A 26,943-nucleotide genomic window follows, 5' to 3' on the forward strand; every position below is an offset into this window, starting at 1 on the left:
AACTTGAAATGAAACTTTTTCTAATTCTAAAACCCTCCTAAAATAATTATGCTGTTTGACCAAACTAGGAATTATAGGAAGGAGTTTCTGGACGATATGGCTTTTAAAAAATAATCAGACACCTAAATAATTATTTCCACAGTTAATTCTTACAGCAACCATTGACATAGCAGACCGATATCGGCAACACTGGTATATATAATGCTGATGATATTAGCCCGACATTAACTTTTACCCTGCTAAATTTCCAAAATGGATTGGTTCATCATTCAATTACGACAGTACCACTTGTTTATCAAAGGGATGTTCTCTGAAAATTTACCGACAAAAGCGAAGAGTGCAGACCATGATGTGCAGGCTGATCTTGGTCTGCACTTGTCGCTGAAGCAGAATCACTTGCCGCCAGCAAGCTAACGGTTAAACCTATATCAGACCAGTTTCATCTGTCAAAGATTCGAGAGTTCAGCCAGGGAACCATGGTAGAATTTTGGTATGCAAATTAACCGCTAATAGCAATATTACAGCGGGTTAACAAAGGTGTGCATAGCCAACATATACGACACTCGTGAAGTTTCTAGTAGACAAAATGCGTCTCCCCGTGTTATCCAATTTGACAGCTTTCATTTACGTGTTTTTCTCAATTTTTTATTTCTTTTTTGGACTAGAAATGGTACGTTTTTTCACCACTTCTACTACGTTGTGTCAGTAATCATTTAAAATACAACTGGACATTTTCTCTCGGAAACAACTTTAAGACGTACCCTATTATTTATTTTTTTTAAACTGCTCATGTTCTTATATATTAGTTATATGATAGACATGTGTGTAGGTAAAAATACGTATCATAATATGAAAGGAAATACTACATTTTTGTGAATAACACAAAACATTTTTACAAGCATTTTCAGTTTTTTACATGGTTTGGTTGCTAGCTAAATGTGTATTTGTGCATCCACGACGAAGTAAAGACTTAATGTATGGGTTCTGTTACGATGTTTTATATTCAGTTTCGAGGATCTTACGAGTTAAGTTGTTATTGCAATGCTTTGTTTAGGTAGCCAAACGAAGCTACTATACATTGTGCCGAAGCGCATCCTGAGAGAAAAAAACCCACACAACTTTTATGTGAAGAGAACATCCAAGTATTCAGTTAAAATATGATCGTCGAACTCTCAAAGTTAAAGGTATTCTGAATCAAATACACCTACACAATTCTTTCTTAAGCAATTATTAGGCGAATTCCTTTCAAAATCAAGCTGCAAACTGTTCTTGTGAATATTTATAAGATTTATCTGAACCTAAGGATACCACTATTAACGCAGCCACTGATTCAGAAGACAGACGGCCAGCCATTGAGACAGTGAGTCAGCCACTGAATTAATTTAAAATGTATCCGATGACGAGTCCGTGTTGCCAGGAATATCGCATTATTAGCTTTGGTGACTTTTTTCACGGTGAGCTAAAAAGGGACATAATTTGAATTAAGTGATATTAATTGGTTCACTTGATTAATAAACTTAATAAACTGTAAACTGTAACATTACTAGGAAGCCTTATGTTTCAATCCAATACATGCAATGGCTATTTGCATACAAAGCCTCAACCAAGATGGGACGCTCGGGCTCGGGTGAGTAGAATAGCTGTCGTTATACTTCTAAAATGTGGTGTTAATTTCCGTGAAACTACCAGTCATATGCGTTATATACACATATACATGTATTTTCACTTAACAACTATTAGTTGTGATGAACTATGTATCAGGTTATCATCCTAGATTTATGGGTAGATACACATATTTTAAACTTGTTTTTCGGCGACGCCGTCTAAATTCGTTTTCGTTACGTATGCCACGTGACTTCAGTTTGCAAATCAAACTGCTTGATAACGCATTTTAGATAATTTATCAAAATGGAAGATTTATGCAACACTCTGCCTGATTGGACGAGAGTGTCAATTTCTTTCACTCTGTTGACTGTGCTACGCTGAGAGAAATGTAGACAAAGCGTTTATCCTAAACGACGCTGTTCACAGTTTTAAAGCTAACTTTGGCTCAGTATATTTTGCAAGAATATTGATATATCTCAAAATGATAAGTAAGTTTAATAAATATGATAAAAACCTGTTCAAATACCAACATATATCAAATTAAAGAAAGAGCTGAATACGGTCTGCGTATCACATGAATACGGGTGTGATAAGAGTCTTTTATGTAGAGAAGTGCTTTTTAAAAGATTTTCCTTGTTACAATTGTCGTCTGTATATGAAAAGGTTTCTTGCTTTTGTGACTTATTCAGATTGCATATTAAAATGAGTACTTGTTTGCTTTGATATATTTGTTGTAAATTATTTAACTGATTTATTATATATGAATATTTTTTCTTTAGTATGGTATGAAAATATTGAACTCAGTTGAAATCTGTTTCATTATATATATGCTATATAATGACTGAATCTCATTACACTGAAATGAAGGTACGCTGCATACAGTTTATCTATGTGATATGACTAGGGTCAAACTTTGCTTATGAAACAGAAATATTGAAATAATTACCATTGTATGTTTTGCTTGACCTTCACTTTTTTTATAGGTGTGACGTCATTGTCCAAAGATTCATGAATAGCGAATATGCATTTGTTAAAGCGGGATCAGTTAACCTATTTTAGAAATAAATAAAAATAATAAATAAAAAAATCCTTTAATTGATTTTTTCTCATGTATTCTAATCAAACTTGATTTGTAGCATCTTTATTAGGCCCGCAGCCAACTTTGTTCAGCTCGGACATTTGACCCCTTTTAGGGGCTGCTAGAGCTAAAACTAGAAATGCCTTTATACAGCGTCTCATGAACAGCTTGGTAGATCTTTGTCATACTTGGTCTGGAGCATAATTATAAGGTCCAAATAAATCAAAATTTATTTATATAGGAACTTGAGCCCTATTAGGGACCACTATAGCTAAAAGTAGATATGCCTTTCTTCGCATTAATGGATTATTATCAAACTCGATGTGTAACAATATCGTAAGGTCTCCTGATATTTTGTTACAAATGGGGATAGGGACCAATTTAGCTAAAAATATAAACACGTTTAATGACCTCTTCTCATGAACCGCTTCATGAATCTTCATCAAACTACTGCTGTAATTATTCGTCTAAGGATAAACGAAACAAAATTGCAACCCTACAAAACCTTTGCGAAAAATTAAAAGAGAACCATTTAAATTGTTAAAGTGCGGTGTTTAGTTTTGCAATTTGAAAAATGTTAGATGAAAGATGAATGTTAGATGAAAAATTCATAAACTTCTTTCCTTATTACAATTCGCCGACCATCATTTTTAAAGATATTTCTTGTTAGATATACTGTCTCGGTAACAGTGTCCACTAAAGATATTGTAGTGGTTATTCACCTTCAATTAACCTCGTTGTAGGGAAAATCGCAAGCTTCTTGAATTTTAACAAAAACACTTCCATACATATTTAACAAGATCATAATTTACCATTATCACAGTAATTAAACAAGAGCACCGCCTTGCGGGTGCTGACGCTCATCTGATTTTTTTTGTGTGATAGAAATATTGTCCTACCCGTGATTTTCTAAGTCTAAAAAGGGCCATCATTCTTGCAAAAAGCAGGATAGAGTTATGTTTTTTGATGTACAGTGTCCACTTATGATGGTGAAAAACTGTTGAAAGTTTTAAAGCAATAGCTTTGATAGTTTATGAGAAAAGTTGACTTAAACATAATACTCAACCAAGAAAATGATTTTCTAAGTCCAAAAGAGCAATAATTATTGCAAAAATCAGGATGGAGTTACGCTGCTTGCTGTACAGGGTCAGCTTATGATGGTGAACAAGTGTTGCAAGTTTCAAAGCAATAGCTTTGATAGTTTAAGAGAAAAAGTTGACCTAAACATAAAACTTAACCAAGAAATCTGATATTTTCTAAGTCCAAAAGGGGCCATAAATCTTGCAAAAAGCAGGATGGAGTTATGTTTCTTGCTGTACAGGGTCAACTTATGATGGTGAACAAGTGCTGCAAGTTTTAAAGCAATAGCTTTGATAGTTTAGGATAAAAGCTGACCTAAACATAAAACTTAACCAAGAAAACTGATTTTCTAAGTCCAAAAGGGGCAATAAATCTTGCAAAAAGCAAGATGGAGTTATGTTTCTTGCTGTACAGGGTCAGCTTATGATGGTGAACAAGTATTCCAAGTTTCAAAGCAATAGCTTTGACAGTTTGGGAGAAAAGTTGACCTAAACATAAAACTTAACCAAGAAATCTGATATTTTCTAAGTACAAAAGGGGCCATAAATCTTGCAAAAAGCAAGATGGAGTTATGTTTCTTGCTATACAGGGTCAGCTTATGATGGTGAACAAGTATTCCAAGTTTCAAAGCAATAGCTTTGATAGTTTAGGAGAAAAGCTGACCTAAACATAAAACTTAACCAGGCAACGCCGACGCAGACGCCGACGCCGACGCCGACGCCGACAACCGCTCAAGTGATGACAATAACTCATCATTTTTTTTCAAAAAATCAGATGAGCTAATAAACTACCCTGAAATACTGTTTCAACTGTGCCTGAAGGGATCAAATGACCATAGCCAATGACAGGAATTTAAAGTAGAACGTGTACTCTTTTGTATCCAGTTGAGCCGCCCGAGCAAGATAAAAGTCACAGTGAAATATTGGGTATGCTATACCCTACCCCTAGGTATACTAACCCCACCCATAGGTATACTACATTCTTATAGTATATCTAGGGGTAGGGGTATAACATGTGTCATCTTCTTTCTGACCTGGTGCCAGTAGCAAGATGAAAGATATCTAGGGCTATTCCTAGAATACAAACAATACTGGAAATTGTTTTATTTCTTTATGCCAATATGTACATATATCTACATATACAAATTAAATATTCCATATAAAAATAAACTAATGTAATAAGTATTCTGTAAGAACTTGCAATATGTATCATTTAAATGTACTGAAGAACCTTCAACAATAATACATTTATTTCCTATCATGTTACATATCATTGTGTATAACAAAATGTATGGCCAAGACAAGGGGAGATAATGAACTGAATGCTTTTGATTTGTTTTGTTTTTGTTGGATTGAACATTGCACTGACACACTGACACACATATTGGTCATATGGTGACTTTCCAGCTTTTGATGGTGGGAGGAAGACCCCAGGTGTCCCTCCATGCATTATTTCAACTAAGAGAAATTTGAACCCATACCGTTGAGGGGCAAGTTATTTGAAGTCAGCGACTGTTACCCCTTTGACAAGTAGGCCTGCCTGAATGCTGTTGAATGAAAGTTTATTCAGTACTTCATAAATAACCAAACAGTAGGTTGATCTCTTATAAAATTGCCTGATTTTCCTTTTTATTACAATTAAACATAACATACTGAAAGATTACTTTCAAGACGACAGCTGTCTTATTCTGAAAATAACATTTATTTGGCAATAAATGGAATACCTATGTCAAAAGTTAACAACAAATGAAATGTAGGTATTTAGCACAAACCAGTCATCTTCAAAATTTTTGGACTATGGAAGAAATACTAATGTAAATGTTTAAATACTGAATGGCACTTTAATGTGTCTAGATCACACATTTTATGTGATTATTTTCACTCAGATATCAACAAAATGAGGGTGATGTGAAAGTGAATAATGGTACTGACTTATTAAAATATGAATTTAGCAAGGTCTTTCAAATTAGCAAATCATTGTGCAGAATGGAGTAATCTTTGGAAACTATTCAAAATAATGAAGAAAATGAACATTTTTCTTGCTCTTTTACCAATATCATTTTCACTCACTTTATCATTTTTCAGAAATTATATGCCAAACTTGGTGGAAATGAACATGTTGAATAAATTTCACGCCAACTGTGAACCAGTAGCTACAATAACAACTACAATGAAAAATAGTACACATCATGGAACTACAACTACAAAAAACAAGTGAATGAAGTATTGCCATGCAATACAAAGTCCCCTACTGGAAGGCACCTAATTTTTTCTACTGCAGTATAACATAATGAATGGATATCTGTCAATGATGTATAAACAATATTGTACTACATATACAATATGTTATAACATTATAACAACACACTTGGATTAAAATGTGCATATATAAAAACCCACAGTTGTTTTCATATTGAATTTTTTTGGCTGATTATAAAAATGTTATCATGTAAGTTATTTATAGTAACAACAAAGGGAAATTAATCTTTAAAAAAAAAAAAAAAAAAAAAAAAAAATAATAATAATATAAGTCCACAAGAAACTCTTTACCAGGTAGAGATAGGTCAAAATACACCTAAAAATTGGATGTAACATGCATGCTGTACCACAGAAAAGTGGTCTCGATTTTTCTCTACCGCCAGTAATAAAAAAGTTACAATAAAATCTATTTATAGTAACAACAAAGGGACGTAATTCTAAAAACAAGGATGCCTCATGGTGGTGAACATTTGGTCCAAGTTACATCAAAATCCCTCCACAATCTGACTAAAGTACTTGATCTTCTAAACGAAGATCTGAGAACGACCCATTCACATTCGTCTTCTGTATATTTTGGATTTCTAGTATTGCTATTTTTATTTTATCCAATCAGACGACATGTTCGAATGTCAAAGAGTAAGAAAAATGTGCAGTTATTCCAGGGCTCGAACACAGGACCCCTCGCTTACAAAGCAAGTGGCCTACCGACTGAGCTAACCGGCTATCTGATACATTATGACATAAGAATTGTAAATATCAAAAGTCAAGGCTACGGGTAGATTTGCAAGATGTTGTAAGTTAGGCTCTGATTGGCTAGCAAAAGGGTCGTCAGAACGAGGCAATGAATAGGTCGTTCTCAGATCCTATGCGTAGCGTAATAGGATATGTACTTTAGTCAGATTGAATCCCTCCATTGAAGAAGAAATGTTCCGTACAAAGTCATTCTTGAATTTGACCTTTGACCTCTAAATATGACCTTGACCTAAAACCTAGGGACCTGTTTCTTGCGCATGACATGTTGTCTCATCCAGGGGAATATTTGTGCCAACTGATATCTAAATCCTGCTTTGCATGACATAGTTATAGACCGGACAGGAAAAATATCCTCTTGACCTTTGATCTCAAAGTGTGACCTTGACCTTTAAGCTAGGGTACTGGGTGTTGCGCATGACACGTCGTCTCATCATGGGAAACATTTGTGCCAAGTAATATTAAAATCCCTTCATGGATGGCAGAGTTATGGACGGGACAGGAAAAAAACTCTGTTGACCTTTGACCCCTAATTGTGACCTTGACCTTTGAGCTAGGGGTCCGGGATTTGCGCATGACACGTCGTCTCATCATGGGGAACACTTGTGCTAAGTAATATTAAAATCCCTTAATGAATGTCAGAGTTATGGACCGGACACGAAACAGACCCTGTTCATGCTATGTTAAAATTTGACTGCTAAGTGTGACCTTGACCTTTGAGCTAGGGGTCTGAAAGTTGTGCATGACACATCGTCTTATTATGAGGTACATTTGTGCCAAGTAATATTAAAATCCCTTCATAGATGGGAGAGTTATGGACCGGACAGGAAAAAAGCCTTGTTGACCTTTGACCTCCAATTGTGACCTTGACCTTTAAGCTAGGGGTCCAAGTTTTGCGCATGACACGTCGTCTCCTCATGGGGAACATTTGTGCCAAGTAATATTAAAATCTCTTCATGGATGGGAGAGTTATGGACCGGACAGGAAAAAAGCCCTGTTGACCTTTGACCTCCAATTGTGACCTTGACGTTTGAGCTAGGGGTCCGGGATTTGCGCACGACACATCATCTCATCATGGGGAACATTTGTGCCAAGTAATACTAAAATCCCTTCAAGGATGGGAGAGTTGTGGACCGGACAGGAAAAAAGCCCTGTTGACCTTTGACCTCCTATTGTGACCTTGACCTTTGAGCTAGGGGTCTGGGTTTTGCGCAAGACACGTTGTCTCATCATGGGGAACATTTGTGCCAAGTAATATTAAAATCCCTTCATGGATGACAGAGTTATGGACCGGACACGAAATTGCGGACGGACGGAATGACGGAAAGACGGAATGACGGAATGACGGAAAAGAGCATTCCTATAGTCCCCAAAACTGGTTTTCAACCAGTAGGGGACTAATAAAGATACCTCTTCACACCAGATCATGGATATATTCTTCACTTTAACATCTGATCATTTAAATTAATCTATGTTCACCTACGGTTTAAGGCATGAGTATGTAACTGGAGCTATTTTCAGAGTCTGATTTGCCAAAGGAAGTCTTTTAAGCAAAAATTGATAAAAAATCCTTTAACAAAGAAATGATACGAGTATAATCAAAGTTTTGCACTGAAAATTAATTGAATAGAACTGCACATTTGTAAAACTATTATCACCTCCCTTTTGTCTATCTCTGTTGCACAAGCAAGAGATAATTCTGAAAATATATAGTTTCAAAACTTTCCTTTTGGTTCAGATTGTTGAAAAAACACAAACTGCCTAGATCTGTCAAAACAGAACTTATTCTGAAAAACAGAAGAAACTAGAAAATGCTTTTGTAAAAAAGCGCATGTCTCCCCCAATGCAAAGTCCTATAGGCAAGAAGTTAATAGGGGTCAGGAGCGAAAGTCAAAGAGACACTGATGGTTGGCTGCAATAGGGATCATCTACTTGGCATGTCCAGTCATCCCGCTAAATTTCAACACTCTTGGCCTAGTGGTTCTCAAGTCACTGTTCAGGCTCCTGTGACCTTGACCTTTGATCAAGTGACCTCAAAAAAAGAAGGGGTCATCTACTCTGCATGTCCAATCATCCTATTAAGTTTCAACATTGTAGGTCAAGTGGTTCTCAAGTCATTTCCAAAAAATGATTTTACATGAACAGGCCACTGTGACCTTGACCTTTAATAGACTGACCCCAAAAGCAATAGGGGTCATCTACTCTGCATGTTCAATCATCCTATGAAGTTTCAACATTCTGAGTCAAGTGGTTCTCAAGTTATTGATATGAACTGGTTATCAATGTTCAGGCCTCTGTGACCTTGACCTTTAACGGAGTGACCCCAAAAACATTAGGGGTCATTTACTCTGCATGAACAATCATCCTATGAAGTTTCAACATTCTGGGTCAAGAGGTTCTCAAGTTATTGACTGGACATGGTTTTCCATGTTCAGGCCCCTGTGGCCTTGACCTTTAACAGAGTCACCCTAAAATCGTTAGGGGTCATCTACTCTGCATGACCAATCATCCTATGAAGTTTCATCATTCTGGGTCAAGTGGTTCTCAAGTTACTGACTGGAAATGGTTTTCAATGTTCAGGCCCCTGTGACCTTGACCTTTTACAGTGACCCCAAAATTGTTAGGGGTCATCTACTCTGCATGAGCAATCATCCTATTAAGTTTCAACATTCTGGGTCAAGTGGTTCTCAAGTTACTGACCGGAAATGGTTTTCAATGTTCAGGCCCCTGTGACCTTGACCTTTAATGGAGTGACCCCAAAATCAATAGGGGTCATCTACTTTGCATGTACAATCATCCTATGAAGTTTCAACATTCTGGGTCAAGTGGTTCTCTAGTTATTGATCGGAAATGATTTTCCCTGTTCAGGCCCCTGTGACCTTGACCTTTGATGGAGTGACCCCAAAATCAATAGGGGTCATCTACTCTTCATTATCAATCATCCTATGAAGTTTCAACATTCTGGGTCAAGTGGTTCTCTAGTTATTGATCGGAAATGGTTTTCAATGTTCAGGCCCCTGTGACCTTGACCTTTGATGGAGTGACCCCAAAATCAATAGGGGTCATCTACTCTTCATGACCAATCATCCTATGAAGTTTCAACATTCTGGGTCAAGTGGTTCTCTAGTTATTGATCAGAAATGGTTTTCAATGTTCAGGCCCCTGTGACCTTGACCTTTGACGGAGTGACCCCAAAATCAATAGGGGTCATCTACTCTTCATGGCCAATCATCCTATGAAGTTTCAACACTCTGGGTCAAGTGGTTCTCTAGTTATTGATCGGAAATGGTTTTCAATGTTCAGGCCCCTGTGACCTTGACCTTTGACGGAGTGACCCCAAAATCAATAGGGGTCGTCTACTACAGCAGCCCTACAACCCTATGAAGTTTGAAGGTTCTAGGTCAAATGGTTCTTCAGTTATTGCTCGGAAATGAAGTGTGACGTACGGACAGACGGACGGACAGACGGAAGGACGGACGGACAGACGGACGGACGGACGGACAGGGCAAAAACAATATGTCTCCTGGGGGAGACATAATTCACTGACTTTAAAAAAACTTTCATGATAAAGAGCGAAAATTACTAACTTAATAAATTTAAAGTAAAAAAACATGCATTTCTAATAGAGACCTTTCAGTGAAAAGCAAGACCATGTTGCCATAAATCCTAACTTAAGGTGATGTATACCCAAAGATAAACAACATACATTTCACATACATTTGATTTATGCCTACAAAATTTAATGAAATACAATGTACTTATTTTTTAATTTGATAAAATACAACACAGTTCAACTGTTATACAATATGAAAGACAATACCATTTTAAAATATATAGGCTTACATGCTAGTATGATATAGAAAGAATACAGCATTACAGTAAGATTGCAAATGCATGTTCAGACATATGGTATTATTCTGTTTGATATTATTCTTGTTACTCAAGAAAATTAGCAAATGTTTGTTTACATAATACAGTGCAACCTCTCTAGAGCGGTCCTCTCTATAGCAAAAACCTCTCCCCAACAGCATCATCAAAATTTCCCATAGTTGAAATTTACTATCAATTTAACCTCTATAGAGCAACAACCTCTCAACAGAGGCCAATATCTGCATCCCCCAAAGGGTGTTGCTCTGCAGAGGTTGCACTGTAAGTCAATGAAGAAGAACTAGTATTTCAATAGAAATTCATAAAACAAGAAGGAATGTGTTTCTTTGAAGTTTACATTGCTTACCCTTCTAACATCCTGGCAATAAACAAATCAAACATTTAAGAAATGGAATGTATGAATCTTGGCAAGTGTCTACTGTTAACATTAACCTGAAGTTCAACTATCTTTACCTTAAATTTAACCAGAGAGTCAAGTTTCTTTAAAAGTTTACGTCACAATAGTTTGTTAACTCCGACTGCTCCATGGCTATATCCTATTGTCCAAAAGTACTACTACTGTGGACATTTAAGCAGTTGTGTCCAATCAAATGTTGACTAAAATAGGCACTTTTTTACATATACTACACTGTGTACACTGAAACGTCTTGTCATAAGCTAAAAATGTAATGATATGTATACTGACTTCTAAACCAAACTGACACTGTCAAAAAAGCACAACAGCTCCAAGAGCAATATTTTCAGCCTGTAGTGGATGGCCAGCCTTGGAATACTGATATAGAGGCATATACCTATAGACCATTGATTACATACTTCATTTTTCCTCAAAGATATCTAATATCTTTTATACATGTTTAATGTTATGTATATGTAAACTGACTTAAAAAATCTATGATATATATATATTTTTTTATATAAAGTCTATCAGGTCAACTGATGGCTGAACACATAGTTTATAATATAACGTTAATTCAGTCCCAGTCATATTACATATCCATGAGAGGTCTTAAGTCCTGACCAGTCAGGATGGCACTTATATTGCAACCCTGGTGTCCGGCTGTGTAAAGTCTGGAGCAGTTAAGAAGGCAAGTATATAGCTGCCCCATCACCTGGCTGGGTTGCAAACAAAGCTTCAATAACAACAGATTCAAGTTTTCTAGCCATATAATATCCATCTTTCACTTTCTCTAAGAACTGTGTAAGCTGTGGGCTGGGAACCATGGATACAGCACAACCTCCCCATCCAGCACCAGTCAGCCGGGAACCAATTGCACCAGATTGTCTGAAAATACAGTCAACCATAATATGAACATATTTCATTGGTTATCAAACCTCATTTACAGCTCATTAATTAACTTCCAAATTTGCCTTTGTAACTCTCTTTTTAATATCATATTTGCATTATAAGTATGGACCTAAAAGTTCTAGCTAAATGACAAGAAAGTTTGAGATACAAGCTTGAATTAAGGTAGTTATATAGCACATGACTAGTTATTCTTCCTCAGTGTAGATTTCCATTAAACTAATAAAGCTGTTATATTCTAGCAACAAAAACATGGGCTAATGTTGAAAATGCCAAATAAAACTACAATATTAACAACACGTGACCCACTAATTTCTAAAATTTATTCATCAAAATTCAAAAATAAAAACAACAAGCAAATTCGATGAATTGGTATCCCCCGCCGAAAGGGTTTGTGGTGAGGAATGGCAAAAAGATATACCGGCAAAAAGTTAAGGATGTTAATAAGAAGCAAATAATTTCATTAGTCAAAATCAATTTAACAGAAAACAAATGTTTAATTAAAGAGTACACAATAAATGTATGATACTTTGATCCGGACTAAAGAATTTATTTTGAATGGGATATGTTTACTGTAATAAGCTTAGCTTTTAAAATTAAATGCAGTTAATTGAAATGTGAGCTTGAAGTTTAACTGGAATGAAATATTGTCTTTGAGTGGTTTGGCACCAGGTGTTGCTGTTTTACAAGTTCATTTGAACTTAAAAGATCAGATGTCCTTAAGAGAACACAGATAAGATATCTTGAACATGGCTGAGGGCAAGGTTTGTGCAGTCACAACTTAACATGTTGAAGGTTTGAACATTTAAAAAAAAAAAAAAAAGGAATGGAAATATATATATCTATATATAGATATATGTATATATTTATTTTTTTTAGGGGGTGGGGGTGCAGGGGAATGGGAGAGGAAACAAAATTTCACATGCTGATTATAAATATTGATTGAAAATTAAAAATGAAAAAAAAAGGTAAAAGGGTGAAGTTGGAGTGGGGGGGGGGGGGGGGGGCAGAGGATGCATGATCAGTGGTGGGCATGACTGGGTGGAGAAGTGAGGTGGGGGAATAGTACAACTTGGAAGGTTTGAAAAAAATCTAAAATAAATGAAAAAAAAAAATTTTGGGAGGGGGGGGGGGGGGGGGGTGGGGTTGGGAGGGGGAGGGGGTGTGACCAAGGCAAGTGGGTGACCAGGTGTGGGTGCGCAACTTCACATGTTTATAATAAATGTTCACAGAAAAGAATGAGAGAAATTTAATGAAATTTTGCCAAATGGTAAGTTTGTTATGTACAAATATGTGGATTTTTAGACAATTAAAGGGCAATAACTCTGAAGTTACAAAAAAAAATCCGTACAAAATTGTCTGTGCACAACCACATTATAGTGCTCTAAATTCTGTTAAAGTTTCATAGTTCTAGGTCAAATATATCAAAAGTTATGATGCAGAAATTGGCATATCTATAGATCTATAGTATCCTATATAGCTAACACTAGAAACTTCTAAGGGCCATAACCCTGGTGTTACTTGGGCAATCTGTCTGAAACTTGATGGGCCCCATAACCTCATAGTGGTGAACATGTATATGAAGTTTGTTTGAAAAAAATCTAAAATAAGGAATGAATTTTTTTTTTTTTTTTTTTTTTGGGGGGGGGGGTGTCGGGGGATAGGGGGGGGGGTGTGTGATCAAGGTAAGGGGGCGACCAGGTGTGGGTACACAACTTCACATGTTTACAATAAATGTTCATGGAAAAGAATGAAAGAAATTTAATGAAATTCTACAAAATGGTAAGTTTGTTATGTACAAATATGTGGATTTTTATACAATTAAAGGGCAATAACTCTTAATTTACAAATAAATCCAAATGAAATTGTGTGTACACAACCACATTATGGTGATCTAAATTCTGTTTAAGTTTCATAGTTCTAGGTCAAATATATCAAAAGTTATGATGCAGAAATTGCCATATTTATAGTACCCTATATAGTTAACACTAGAAACTTCTAAGGGCCATAACTCTGGTGTTACTTAGGCAATCTGACTGAAACTTGACGGGCCGCAGGAACTCATTGTGGTGAACATGTATATGAAGTTTTAAATAAATATTCCCAACCATTTCCTAGATATGGCTCTGGACGGACGGACGGACGGAAAGACGGAAGGCAAACGGACGGACGGAAAGACGGACGGATGGACAACGCCAAAACTATATCCCTCCGACTTTCGTCGGGGGATAAAAATAATTTCACTGAAATATGAAGTCTTACATGCAAAGATTGACTAGATCGTCCAGTTGAGTACAGCTGCACTCGTACCATTTACTACAGCTCTCGTGACTTTGATTCATCAACTTTCCGAGCTTGATTGCAGCATCTGAGGGAACGTCCTTACAGACCTGCTGAAATTCCTCCACTCTCAGAGCCTCACTGTAAACATGTCTGGCACGCTGGTACAGGCAGAAACTTTCAACTAGAAATACACAATTATTATCTATATACATGTATCTTTTTTGTATTTTTTTGCCGACTGATAATGTTTTTAATGAACTATTTTGGATTTATATTAAAAAGGATTTATAGGAAACAATAATAAGACAAAACAGAAGCTGTTTGTAAAACATATGCCCCTATGGTGGCCTATCAAGCTGGGGTCACCTATCTATTTATACTGCCATGCCCTCTTACCGAGTATTACATGCAGGTGTACTGGCAATCATCTCCTGAAGATTGACCAATAATTATTTTTAGTGTGTGGGTGTGTCGGTGGGGGGGGGGGGGGGGGGGTGTAGGGTAGAACAATCAACCTTCCATAAGCCAGCTGGATGGCTTCCTCACAATGGTGAATTTAATGCCCCAAGTGAGGCTCAAACCCACATCCATGAGGGGCAAATGATTCGAAGTCAGCGACCTTAACCACTTGGCCACAAAGGCTCCTCGCCAATAATATACTGACTTCTATAGTATATTCTAATATAAAGTCTCATAAAGATCATGAGACTTATGTGGCCTCTAAATTGTTTACAATGTTTTTATTACTAACCATCTAGCTAGATAGATTTTGACCCTAGATGACCCAATATCAAACTCATACAAAATTTCACTGAGGTAAACATTCTGACTTTGTTTCATTAAGATTGGGTTTAAAATTGTAAATTTGTTAATTTAATGATGAACAAAAAGTGTCAGACACAGGGTAACCACAACAGCTCATAATTAGCATTTGGTTCTCAAGTGAGCAAAAATAATACTGGTTTGGAAAAATCAGGTGTACCGTGTAAAGTATTTGCACTGAGACTAGTTTCAGCAAGTTCCTCTGCAGACACACCCAATATTTCACATACTTCTTTTTTGGTATATTTCTCTTTGTGTAAATGTTTTTGAACAAGATCGTCCATGTCTTGTAACCTTAGTTTCAGCTTGTTCTGTAGGTCTGCTAAATTCTTGCACTCACGCCAAGTTAAACCTTCACTTTTGGCAATCACCTTGAACAAAAATTTAAAATATAGCAACATTATGTATACCATGAAGTCTAGAATGAAGCTGAGATTGCAAATGAGTTCTGTGTATGTTCTCAAAAAAGATTTTATTGTTATTAAGTGGGGTGTTCTCAAAGTTTCAAAACAAGCATCTTTTTATTCAGTATTTTTTTTCAATGAAATTTTCAATATTGGTAGCTGCATATAATCATCTTTCCTCTAGATACCTTCGAATTGATATTCCTTTATCCAAGTGATTGTTTTTGCCACCATTATAAAGTTTTTTATTATCTCCCTTTATGGCTCTAACTGTAAATGTTCATGTGCAGTAATAAAAGTAGCGTTTTTCTTATGTAATTATGCATAACATCTATTTCGATAGTGTTTCATCTGTTTTTAACATAAATTTTTTTAAAAAATCCAGAATTTTAAGACTATTTACTTTAAAAACAGCTGTATATAAAAAAACAGAATGCTTACAACCAGCTAATTATGACACTACCTGCATTGCAAGTCGACACTCCACCACCCTTGTATTAAAGTCTGAAGTTGCAGCCTTATTCTTTTCCACACAGCTGTTAGAAATAACAAATGCTACTCCCTCTGGTAGACAAACATCTTCCTCTCTCAGCGGGTTGAAATCTATCTTTTTTGCCTGCAAAGAAATACAAGGTTATATAATACTCTATAAGATTCTTTCACTGGTTATAGGTGCAGATGGGAATTTCCGGCCTCGAGGGTAACTGTTTAGGCGGTAAAGAGGTTCCTACTGAGTTACTGCCTTTTTAGAACTATTTCTTATAGGAGCGTATTTAAACAAAGTGCAGAAAACCAACGTCCGTAAACAGGAAAGCCATCATGACGTTTCAAAGACAAATAACAATGTTTAGTTCCGGTTTTGTTTTATCAGTTGCAGCGTAACGTTATGAATTTTTGATAAAATAACGTGTTTTGAATCGAGAAATATACTATCAGGAACAAAAAGGGACTGTCAAGGTACTGAATTTTTATTCCGTTTTTCGAAAGAAAATAAAAATAACAACATAAATCTTCTACATATATGTATATCGTAATAAGTCATTTCAAGCATTTTTCAAGCACCGGTAAAAATACCGGAAATCCCCGTCTAGTATGCAAGAACACTTAATCTGCTATGTTTAAAGCATTAGTTGATAATATGTGGTTACTGCGTGAGAAACAGAGCCAATGATAAGAAAGATGCTGCATGTAGTCAGTCATGCAGTCAATCATGTACTGAGTCATGCAGCCAGTCATATAGTCAATCATGTAGTGAGTCATGCAGTCAGTCATGTGGTCAATCATGTACTGAGTCATGCAGTCAGTCATGTAGTAAAACATTATTGAGTCATGTTGTTAGTCATGTAGTAAAACATGTACTGAGTCAAGTAGTCATTTGCGTAATCAGTCAAGTGGCCAGTTATGTAGTCATGTAGTTGTTCCCACATTTAGTCATACAGTCAGCCATATATTTGGTCATGTAGTGGTTTGTGTATTCAGTCATGTACTCATTCAGGTAGTCAGTCTTATACTCAATCATATAGTCAGTCATGTATACGATCATCTTTTGATTCATGTATTCAGTAATGTACTTATTTAGGTAGTCAGTCATATACTCAGTCATGTTATCATTAATATACTCATTCATGTATTCAGTCATGTAGTGAGTCAAGTACTCAGTCAAAGATTTCTGCTAATTCCCCCAAGACTTTCCAGAAAAAACAATTTTTGCCTCAAATGTGTGAAAGAGTTGCTTTTAAGCTTTGATTTAAAATGGTAACCAATGGTAAAGGGGACAAATCTTTACACGTTATAGAAAGACAGCTTTTAAGCTAGTATAAAGGTTAAGAGAAAATTTTACGAAAATAATAATATGTACCTTGTTATGTCATTTAAATCAAACTTCTTAGGACCTATTTACTGTATATATGTCTGTGAAAATTGATATACTGGTATTTTGGGTTTAACAAACTAATTTATAAATTTTGTCACATCTACTAAATCAAAAAGGATGATAATTTTGTCAAAATGCATTAATAGGTTTAAAAAAACATTCAAGGAAATATCAATTTGCGACCTTTTCCAGGTGTAAAAAAAATGAAATAATTATCTCAAAAGAGAAGTTAGAATTATGAGACCTGGTATGTGAAGTTGGTCATGATCCTTAAAGTCTATTTCACGTTTCAAAAAAAGCTATATATGAGCCGTGCCATGAGAAAACCAACATAGTGGGTGTGCGACCAGCATGATCCAGACCAGCCTGCGCATCCGCGCAGTCTGGTCAGAATCCATGCTGTTCGCTAATGGTTTCTCTAATTGTAGTAGGCTTTAAAAGCGACCAGCATGGATTCTGACCAGACTGCGCGGATGCGCAGGCTGGTCTGGATCCATGCTGGTCGCACACCCACTATGTTGGTTTTCTCATGGCACGGCTCATATATTCCTGATATATTCAAGAAAAACTTTTCTGGACTGAATGGAACATTTTCCAAGTGCAGAAAAGGAAATTATTTTGTAAAAAGAAAAGTCAAGTGTTATCTTATGATCCTAAAATCTTGTTTAAAGTTTCAACATAATACCTGTTTTACTCCTAGAGATATTCAAAGAAAACAATATGGGAGAGATGGGACAGGACAAAGTGATTCCTATATAGCCCCCAAAACTTTGTTTGATTGGGATATAATAAGCCATGCATCTTAACATGTATAATACATACAGTTCCTGGCCTGGCCATGAATGATATTGCCTGGTCCATACCACCTCCCTGTGTCCCTATATACCTCTCACAACTTGCACACATGTCTGCTACTTCCCTCTGAAAATCAAAAAAATAAGGAATACATGTTATCTACAAATCAAATAAAGAAGATTTGCATGTCTTATCAATTATTGTATACTATCAAATAAAAACATTGATATAAAATTATACTGTTTCTCAACATTACAGGAGTAAGTTTTATTGTGTGAAGTTTCAAATACTTTACCATTCTATACACGGTACTGACACAGCAATACAGAGAAACAAAATAGCTTTTCTGTGATGGTATGTACGTGTTGTGTGACCATGCTTTCTTTCATCACAAGTTAAGACAGCATATTTCTGCATACTGACATACTGTTCAATCATTTAAATTTGTGGACACCAAATTTTGTGGTTTTGACCAAAAAGGTTATTTTGTTTCAGAAATCCATGGATTTCAACTGCTGAAGGTAAAATAAAAGGTGACTATACCTATTTGTTAGGATTTAGGATTACACAGCTATTTGTCAACTATTTCAAATTTTGCACAGTTTACTATGTTTTAGCATCTCCACAAATGAATGTGATCAATGCATGGATGTGTATACATGGTACCTCTGACTGGGTGCCCATTTGGTTACTTCAGTATGATGAGAACCTGACTATCTATATAACAAGAGGACCATGATGGTCCTGAATCGCTCACCTCTTCCCACATGATCCAGTTTTGAGTATGACGTCGTTTTTTCTATTATTTGACATAGTAACCTAGTTTTTGAGCCCATGTGACCCAGTTTTGAACTTGACCTAGAAATTATCAAGATAAAAATTCTGACCAATTTTCATGAAGATCCATTGAAAAATATGGTCTCTAGAGAGGTCACAAGGTTTTTCTATTATTTGACCTATTGACCTAGTTTTTTAAGGCACGTGACCCAGTTTCAAACCTGACCTAGATATCATCAAGTTGAACATTCTGACCAATTTTCATGAAGATCCATTCAAGGGTATGGCCTCTAGAGAGGTCACAAGGTTTTTCTATTTCCAGACCTACTGACCTAGTTTTTGATCGCAGTTGACCCAGTTTCAAACTTGACCTAGATATCATCAAGATAAACATTCAGACCAACTTTCATACAGATCCCATGAAAAATATGGCCTCTAGAGAGGTCACAACGTTTTTTCATTATTTGACCTACTGACCTACTTTTTGAAGGCACGTGACCCACTTTTGAACTTGACCTAGATATCATCAAGATGAACATTCTGACCAATTTTTATGGAGTTCCATTCACAAGTATGGCCTCTAGAGAGGTCACAAGGTTTTTCTATTTTTAGACCTACTGACCTAGTTTTTTACCGCACATGACCCTGTTTCGAACTTGACCTAGATATCATCAAGATGAACATTCAAACCACATTTCATGAAGATCCATTGAAAAATATGGCCTTAAGAGAGGTTACAAGGTTTTTCTATTATTTGACCTGCTGACCTAGTTTTTGATGGCACGTGACCCACTTTCGAACTTAACCTAGATATCATCAAGATGAACATTCAGACCAACTTTCATACAGATCCCATGGAAAATATGGCCTCTAGAGAGGTCACAAGATTTTTCTATTATTTGACCTACTGACCTAGTTTTTGAAGGCACGTGACCCACTTTCGAATTTGACTTAGATATCATCAAGGTGAACATTCTGACCAATTTTCATGAAGATTTCATGAAATATATGGCCTCTAGAGAGGTCACAAGGTTTTTCTGTTTTTAGACCTACTGACCTAGTTTTTGACCGCAGGTGACCCAGTTTCGAACTTTACCTAGATATTATCAAGATGAACATTCAGACCAACTTTCATACAGATCCCATGAAAAATATGGCCTTTAGAGAGGTCACAAGGTTTTTCTATTATTTGACCTACTGACCTAGTTTTTGATGGCACGTGACCCAGTTTCGAACTTGACCTAGATATCATCAAGGTGAACGTTCTGACCAATTTTCATGAAGATCTTGTGAAATATGCGGCCTCTAGAAAGGTCACAAGGTTTTTCTATTTTTAGACCTACTGACCTAGTTTTTGACACACGTGACCCAGTTTCGAACTTGACCTAGATATCATCAAGGTGAACATTCTGACCAATTTTCATGAAGATCTTGTGAAATATATGGCCTCTAGAGAGGTCACAAGGTTTTTCTAATTTTAGACCTGCTGACCTAGTTTTTGACGGCACATGACTTAGTTTCGAACTTGATCTAGATATCATCAAGGGAAACATTCTGACCAATTTTCATGAAGATTTTGTGAAATATATGGCCTCTAGAGAGGTCACAATGTTTTTCTATTTTTAGACTACTGACCTAGTTTTTGACTGCACGTGACCCAGTTTCAAACTTGACCTAGATCTCATCAAGTTGAACATTCTGACCAATTTTCATGAAGATCCATTGAAAATTATGGCCTCTAGAGAGGTCACAAGGTTTTTCTATTTTTAGACCTACTGACCTTGTTTTTGATGGCACATGACCCAGTTTCGAACTTGACCTAGTATTTACCAAGATGAACATTCTGACCCATTTTCATAAAGATCCCTGAAAAATGTGACCTCTAGAGATGTCACAAGGAAAAGTTTACGGACGGACGCACGGACGACGGACACCGCGGGATCACAAAAGCTCACCTTGTCACTTTGTGACAGGTGAGCTAAAAAATCACAAGTTTGATCCTCAGCTCAAAGACCATGTGACATAGGAACAATTTATTTGTTTTGGGTTTAGCGCCGTTTTTCAACAATATTTCAGTTATGTAATGGCGGGAAGTATACCTAACCAGTGGTCCTGGATTCTGCACTAGTGCAGAGGTGGAGGACAAATGATTTCAGACAATATCTTTTATCAAATCATCATGGAGAATATATGCTTTACCCAGGAATCAAACTCACAACCCTGCGATCTGTAGATCAGTGCTGTCGCTATTAAGCTAAGCAGGCGGGCTGACAGAGGAACAAAGCTTGTAATTCTCTACCTCGTATTGATATGAGAAAGTTGTTAAGTTATATGCAGAGAACAAGTTAGTACTGGTCCTATATTTGGGAAAACCTGTTAGTTTAATTGACAGCCAATATTACTTATTATAACACAAGCTTCATGCAATCTGTACAATCTGCTAGTATGAATATGTTAAATTACCAAATGCTTAATTTCTAAATACAGACTGAAATAGTGATGTAGCATCTCAGTGAATACGTAAGATTGTTGAAGGTTCAATATAATGTTACCTTTGACCTCGACTGGTTATTGGCCTGCATTGTTGCTAGGGCAGCACAGCAGACAAGAGCACTAGAACTGGACAGACCAGCACTGCTTGGTACACAACCATCTACCACACACTGCATTCCCACTGGGTTAGTCAATGTTAGAAACTCTGTCATACCCTTCACTCCACACAACACGTAGTTATGCCAGTCTGGCTGAGATTTGTCAATCTCAAACTCTCCAACACTGCATTCAAAATCACTGCAATTGTGTGGAAATAAAACTGGTTAATACATGTATCATATACTTACTAAAAGGCAATGGCATGCCTTAGGTGGTTATCACCATGACTAGTCTCTGGGGCATAGCCCGGGCCCTAGAGTAGGTTTAGAGTGCCAATAACCACTGTAGGCACACTTCACTGCTGTTTAACCTTCATCCTGCTAAATTTCTAAAATGGACTGGTCCCTCATTCAATTTTGGCAATACCATTTTTTATTCCAAGGGGTGTTCACTGAAAATTTACTGACTGGAAAGTGAACAATGCAGACCATGGTCTTGGTCTGCACTGGTCGCAAAGCCAGAATCAGGCTACAGGTTAATGAGTTGTTTATCATATACAAAAATGCAACTTCCAGTCACTGGAAGATATGCTGCATGCAAACATTTTCTTATTGTAACAAGTGATATGGGTTACAAGATTCTATTTAATACAATTTTGTTCCTATTTATAGTAAGGAAAGAATAAGCTGAAACATTAAGCTTTTTCATCCTCTGTCAATTTTCAATCAAATATTTACTATATAATTTTTGTTTAGTAGCTTAATTCTTTATCTATATTACCTACCAGTACTTTTCATGTGTGTTTGATAGGGAAAGTTTACTGTCACTTGTTGCACATACAGCAATAACAACATCTTGCTCAATGGCCATCGGTAAAACTCCATACCCACAGTAATCAATGTGTTCACCTACAACCAAAGCAATACACAAAAAATGAGCATCTGTATCAGTGTTAGGAACTCTGAAACATGTAAAAGAAGGGATGAAGTTGCCCTAAGTTGTTCAATATACCTGAACTATTTTGGCTTAAATTATGTATGACACACTGAGTCATAATGGTAACAACTGTGTTTAGCATAAAAAAATATATAACAGGTCAAGTTTTTCCATTTGAACAAATCTGAGAGAGGTCCTCACAATGATGCTGCAGACCAAGTATGATAAAGATCAAACAAGTGGTTCATGAGAAAAATGTTTAATTTTTTTTTTCTATTTTTAGATCTAGTGGGCCCAGAAGCTAAGTCCACCCATTAAAAAATCTGGGAGAGGACCTTACAATAATGCTACAGACCAAATTTAATGAAGATCCATCAGACCAGAATCTGATGGTGATTCATAGAAAGAAGGTGCTGACCAGTAGTCTCAATGGATGTCTGACCATCCACCTGCATCAATAACTTACCCTGAACCTTTGTTTCAGGTGAACTAAAAAGTTAACAGTCAGGTAACAGATACCAGCTGATATACAAAAACTGCTTAGCTAAAAATGGGCATAACTTTGTATAAATGTAAAACTGAGTTATGGAACATGTGTGCTGCATGCAATATCGTCAAAGTGATCAAGTGTGCTAAGTTCCAATCCATCCCCATTAGTGAGCCTTGAGATACCAGTTTACATACAGTACTTGACCAAATCTGGATACTGATGCTGATGAATAAGCGTATGCAACAGCTCTATCCATCTTTGAATAACTGAGCTAATAATTGAGCTGCGCCATAAGAAAACCAACATAGTGGCTTTGTGACCAGCATGGATCCAGACCAGCCTGCGCATCCACGCAGTCTGGTCAGGATCCATGCTTTTCACTAACCGTTTCTCTAATTGTAATAGGCTTTGAAAGCGAACAGCATGGATCCTGACCAGACTGCGTGGATGCGCAGGCTGGTCTGGATCCATGCTGGTCGCAAAGCCACTATGTTGGTTTTCCCATGGCACGGCTCATATAATGCCTTATAATATTTTTGGATTAATATACTTGTATAATTATGTTATAATGCATTTATTCATAACAGATAACTTCCTAAATTTTATGTTTTTAATTTATTACCAATCAAATTGACACGCCCAGGTGCCCTTGCATAAAACTGAGGCTCACAGTTGTATTTTTTCACAAACTTCTCTTTTATCTTGGAATATCTGAAAGATATAAATATATAGTAATGAAGAAGACAAATAGACATTGTTTATATTTCCCCAATTTAGAAGAACCCGTACATAACATTTTCTGACTTATATATACCAATATGCAAGACAACACAAATATGTTATGTGATTTGAAATGTTTATTAATCAGAAATTGAATGTCAGTGGACAATGTATGCCAACATCACATAATAACAAATTAACAGCAAAGTCTTGAGCAACAAACTAGGTGTCAATCAGTTGCAAATCAGTTTTTATCTTTCCTTTCTTCAGATGCATTGTTTTTGTAAATATCTTGATTAGGGTATTATTACTGTGTATAATATTACATTACAATAAATTCCATATAAATTGTTCTTCTTTAAATTGTTTTGTTGAGCTTACACAAGTCAACCTAACACCTAGCCATAAACAAAGACTTACTTGCTTTAATAAATTAAACATAAATATTCATGTAGAAACTTCATATGGGTTGAATTTAATCCATAATTTTAAATAAGAGACTTGAATCTTCGAAAATATGATGTAACAGGTGCGAGGAGATATCTACCCTGGCCCCGCGGCCGGTTTCAATAACAACAGACTGCCGATTTGACACTAAATTACAGAAATAAAACACAAAATGTACATTCATAAAATGTCAGCAAGGCAAGTTTATGCTTTAATGTCAACATAAATTCATTATCAGAGATGTAATCATTACAAATACTTTGTACATGTACCAGAAAAAGTTCCCAACGGATTTTAATTGGGGATTTCCTAACAGAAATATGCAGAATAAGTTTGGATGTGACAGAGACAGCAACAGTCAAAAGTTATCACGCTGTCACGAAAAGTTCTAATAATAATATTTTGGCTACGTAACACCAAGGTTGGAAGTGGCCTATAAACCTACTATCCCCTAAATATTCTGGCATAAGAATAGTTCCTTTCTGATGAGTGAAAGAAACAGCATGTTGATTCATTATGTAATTCTTTTTGGTAGGGGTGTAACGATTTACTGATGTTTTTTATATACACACTGATTTATTTAGTAAAGGACAGCCTCGATTTTCATTTGATGACATTCATAATTCTAACATGTCCAAAACATTGCGGAATGATACTTATATATTTCACATGGGTATTGATTATATTTTACTCGGACTTTATCATTGATTCCCTCAGTGTGTAAATTTTAATCTTAAACTTCTAACTAATATAAAGGTATTAAATCGATATTTATATAATAATTCAATGAAACTTCAAAGTTCTGTTGTTTGTAGCATCATCTGGGGCATGTGCAGTGAAAAAACTTTGTTTGATTTCTTAAATAGTGTGATATTTATTTCTGAAGTCACTATATGTTCATTGTAAATATACTCTGTTGTACCAAAGTGGAAACTGGCAGGTACTAGAAAATGCAGCTCTCTGATTGGTCATTTAGAACCCCTAATGTACTGTGATATGTCATGATAAATTTATGAATATGAAAAATAACACAACAAGCAAACATTTAATTTAAAATTAATGTAATATGTTAAAATGTCTATCTGCATGCCAGTAAAAGAATGATATGAACATTTATACACTAATTCAGGTCTAAATACAAAATTTATCAACCTATATCCTCTTTACCCATAAACCCGCTATACCCTAAAAATTGTGGCATCACCTAACACGTGTCATAAAACACTCAGATATGAATTTAGCTTTATTATCAACAGATTTTAGAGGATTGTCTGTTTGCAGTAGAGAAATAAATATGTTGTATAAACATTTTGAGACAGATTGTATAAAATCAAAGTGATACATTTAACCTTTCTTGATCTATCTTAGTGTCTGTCAAAAATCTAACCGGTGGTGGTTGGTCTGCCATTTTGTATGTCACGTGGATCAGAAGGTAAGTCATGTGATCAAACCGAATTGATAAAACCCGTATACATTATAACGGCACACAGACTGTTCAGGAGTAAATAAATTTGCTATTATAGTCTATATAAAATTAACAATCTTCTGAGAGCTGTGACACATAGCCAAGCCCATTTAAAAAAAAGAATTACTAGCATATGTTCTGACCTATTAACCAACAAAAAACACCAAGAAATGTAGGGGTCATGTATCTTTTTAGAGAGATTTCTTGTCTGACAGGAATAGCTTCCAAACTGACAGCTAAAATATGGGTATGAACATATAAGTAGTAAGGTTTGTTTACATTTCTATACGTGCAAAAAATCTCCTTGAACATGCTACCAAAATGTCTAGTATAGGTCCACAATGAAATAAAAACAGGAACTAGCTTACATATAAGACATGGAAATGACACTTGAACTGGGGGAAAATAGGATTTTATATCTTGTATCAGGTATCAACTGAACCGCCTATCAGTTTCTAGTCCGATGCATCAACTGAATCTCCTATCATTTTCTAGCACGAGGCATCATCTGTACCTCCTAGAGGCATCAACTGTACCTCCTATCAGTTTCTAGCCCGAGGAATCAACTGAACCTCCTATCAGTTTCTAGCCTCGTCCAAATGCATGAATCCGTCAAACATCCGCGTCACCATTGTAATAAAATACCCCAGTCTCTACTGAGGATCCACCCCGGACCTCATGAACTGTAGGCGGACACTCTAACCACGTCGCTAAAGGGTTAACCCAACAGCAAGGCTGTTTGAAGTGGCCTTATATACCTACAGCCTCACAATTATTTTTTATTCTTAAGGCAGTGCAGGAATGGAATAAACTTGAAGAAACTGTTGAGACAGTGGAGAGCTTTAAGTCAGCTCTTACGCATCTACAGATACAGATAGAGCTCTTGTTCTTTATATTGCCTGTTGATAACTATTCAAGACACAAGACTGGAAATACACAATTAAATTTTTTTTCTGTCATATATCTGGGGACAATCCTAGATTTTAGAACACAGAAAATCCTGTGCTAAAGACCACTTCAGACTCATTATGTTTTACAAAATATACGACAACATTAAATTATAACAATTCGCTTTTCCGATTCATACACAACAGATTAACCAGGCATATGCGTCCGTGGTTACTATGACCTGGAACAACTGATACGTATTAGACCTTCCTGCTATGACAGACCTCTTCCACTTATACCTCTGAATATCACAAGCAAATGTTCTTGCCACATAGTGCAGTACAACATGTATTAAGAGACCACATAGGCAGAAGGTCAGAAGGTGGTCTCTTAACACAACTGATCTCTATTACAACATAACTTGTTCTTTACCAATACAACAAGAGCTGTCGGAGGACAGCAACGTTCGACTATTTAACAGCCTTGTCG

The 26,943-nt window shown here is 36.1% G+C and overlaps 1 protein-coding gene across 1 annotated transcript; it reads right to left on the reverse strand.

Moving 5' to 3' along the window:
• Positions 1-4,851: 4,851 nt before the first annotated feature.
• LOC123522914 (N-acetylgalactosamine kinase-like) lies at positions 4,852-25,531 on the reverse strand. The gene is made up of 9 exons (XM_045300430.2): positions 25,451-25,531; positions 23,557-23,645; positions 22,293-22,416; positions 21,469-21,706; positions 18,167-18,265; positions 15,935-16,087; positions 15,228-15,438; positions 14,225-14,426; positions 4,852-11,941 (listed from the first exon to the last, which is right to left on the reverse strand). The coding sequence occupies exons 1-9, from the start codon at positions 25,507-25,509 to the stop codon at positions 11,737-11,739; spliced, it is 1,380 nt and encodes a 459-aa protein (XP_045156365.2). The 5' UTR covers positions 25,510-25,531; the 3' UTR covers positions 4,852-11,736.
• Between the last annotated feature and the right edge of the window lie 1,412 nt (positions 25,532-26,943).

The sequence above is a fragment of the Mercenaria mercenaria genome, chromosome 8 (assembly GCF_021730395.1).
Source record: "Mercenaria mercenaria strain notata chromosome 8, MADL_Memer_1, whole genome shotgun sequence".
NCBI classification, from domain to species: Eukaryota; Metazoa; Mollusca; class Bivalvia; order Venerida; family Veneridae; genus Mercenaria; species Mercenaria mercenaria.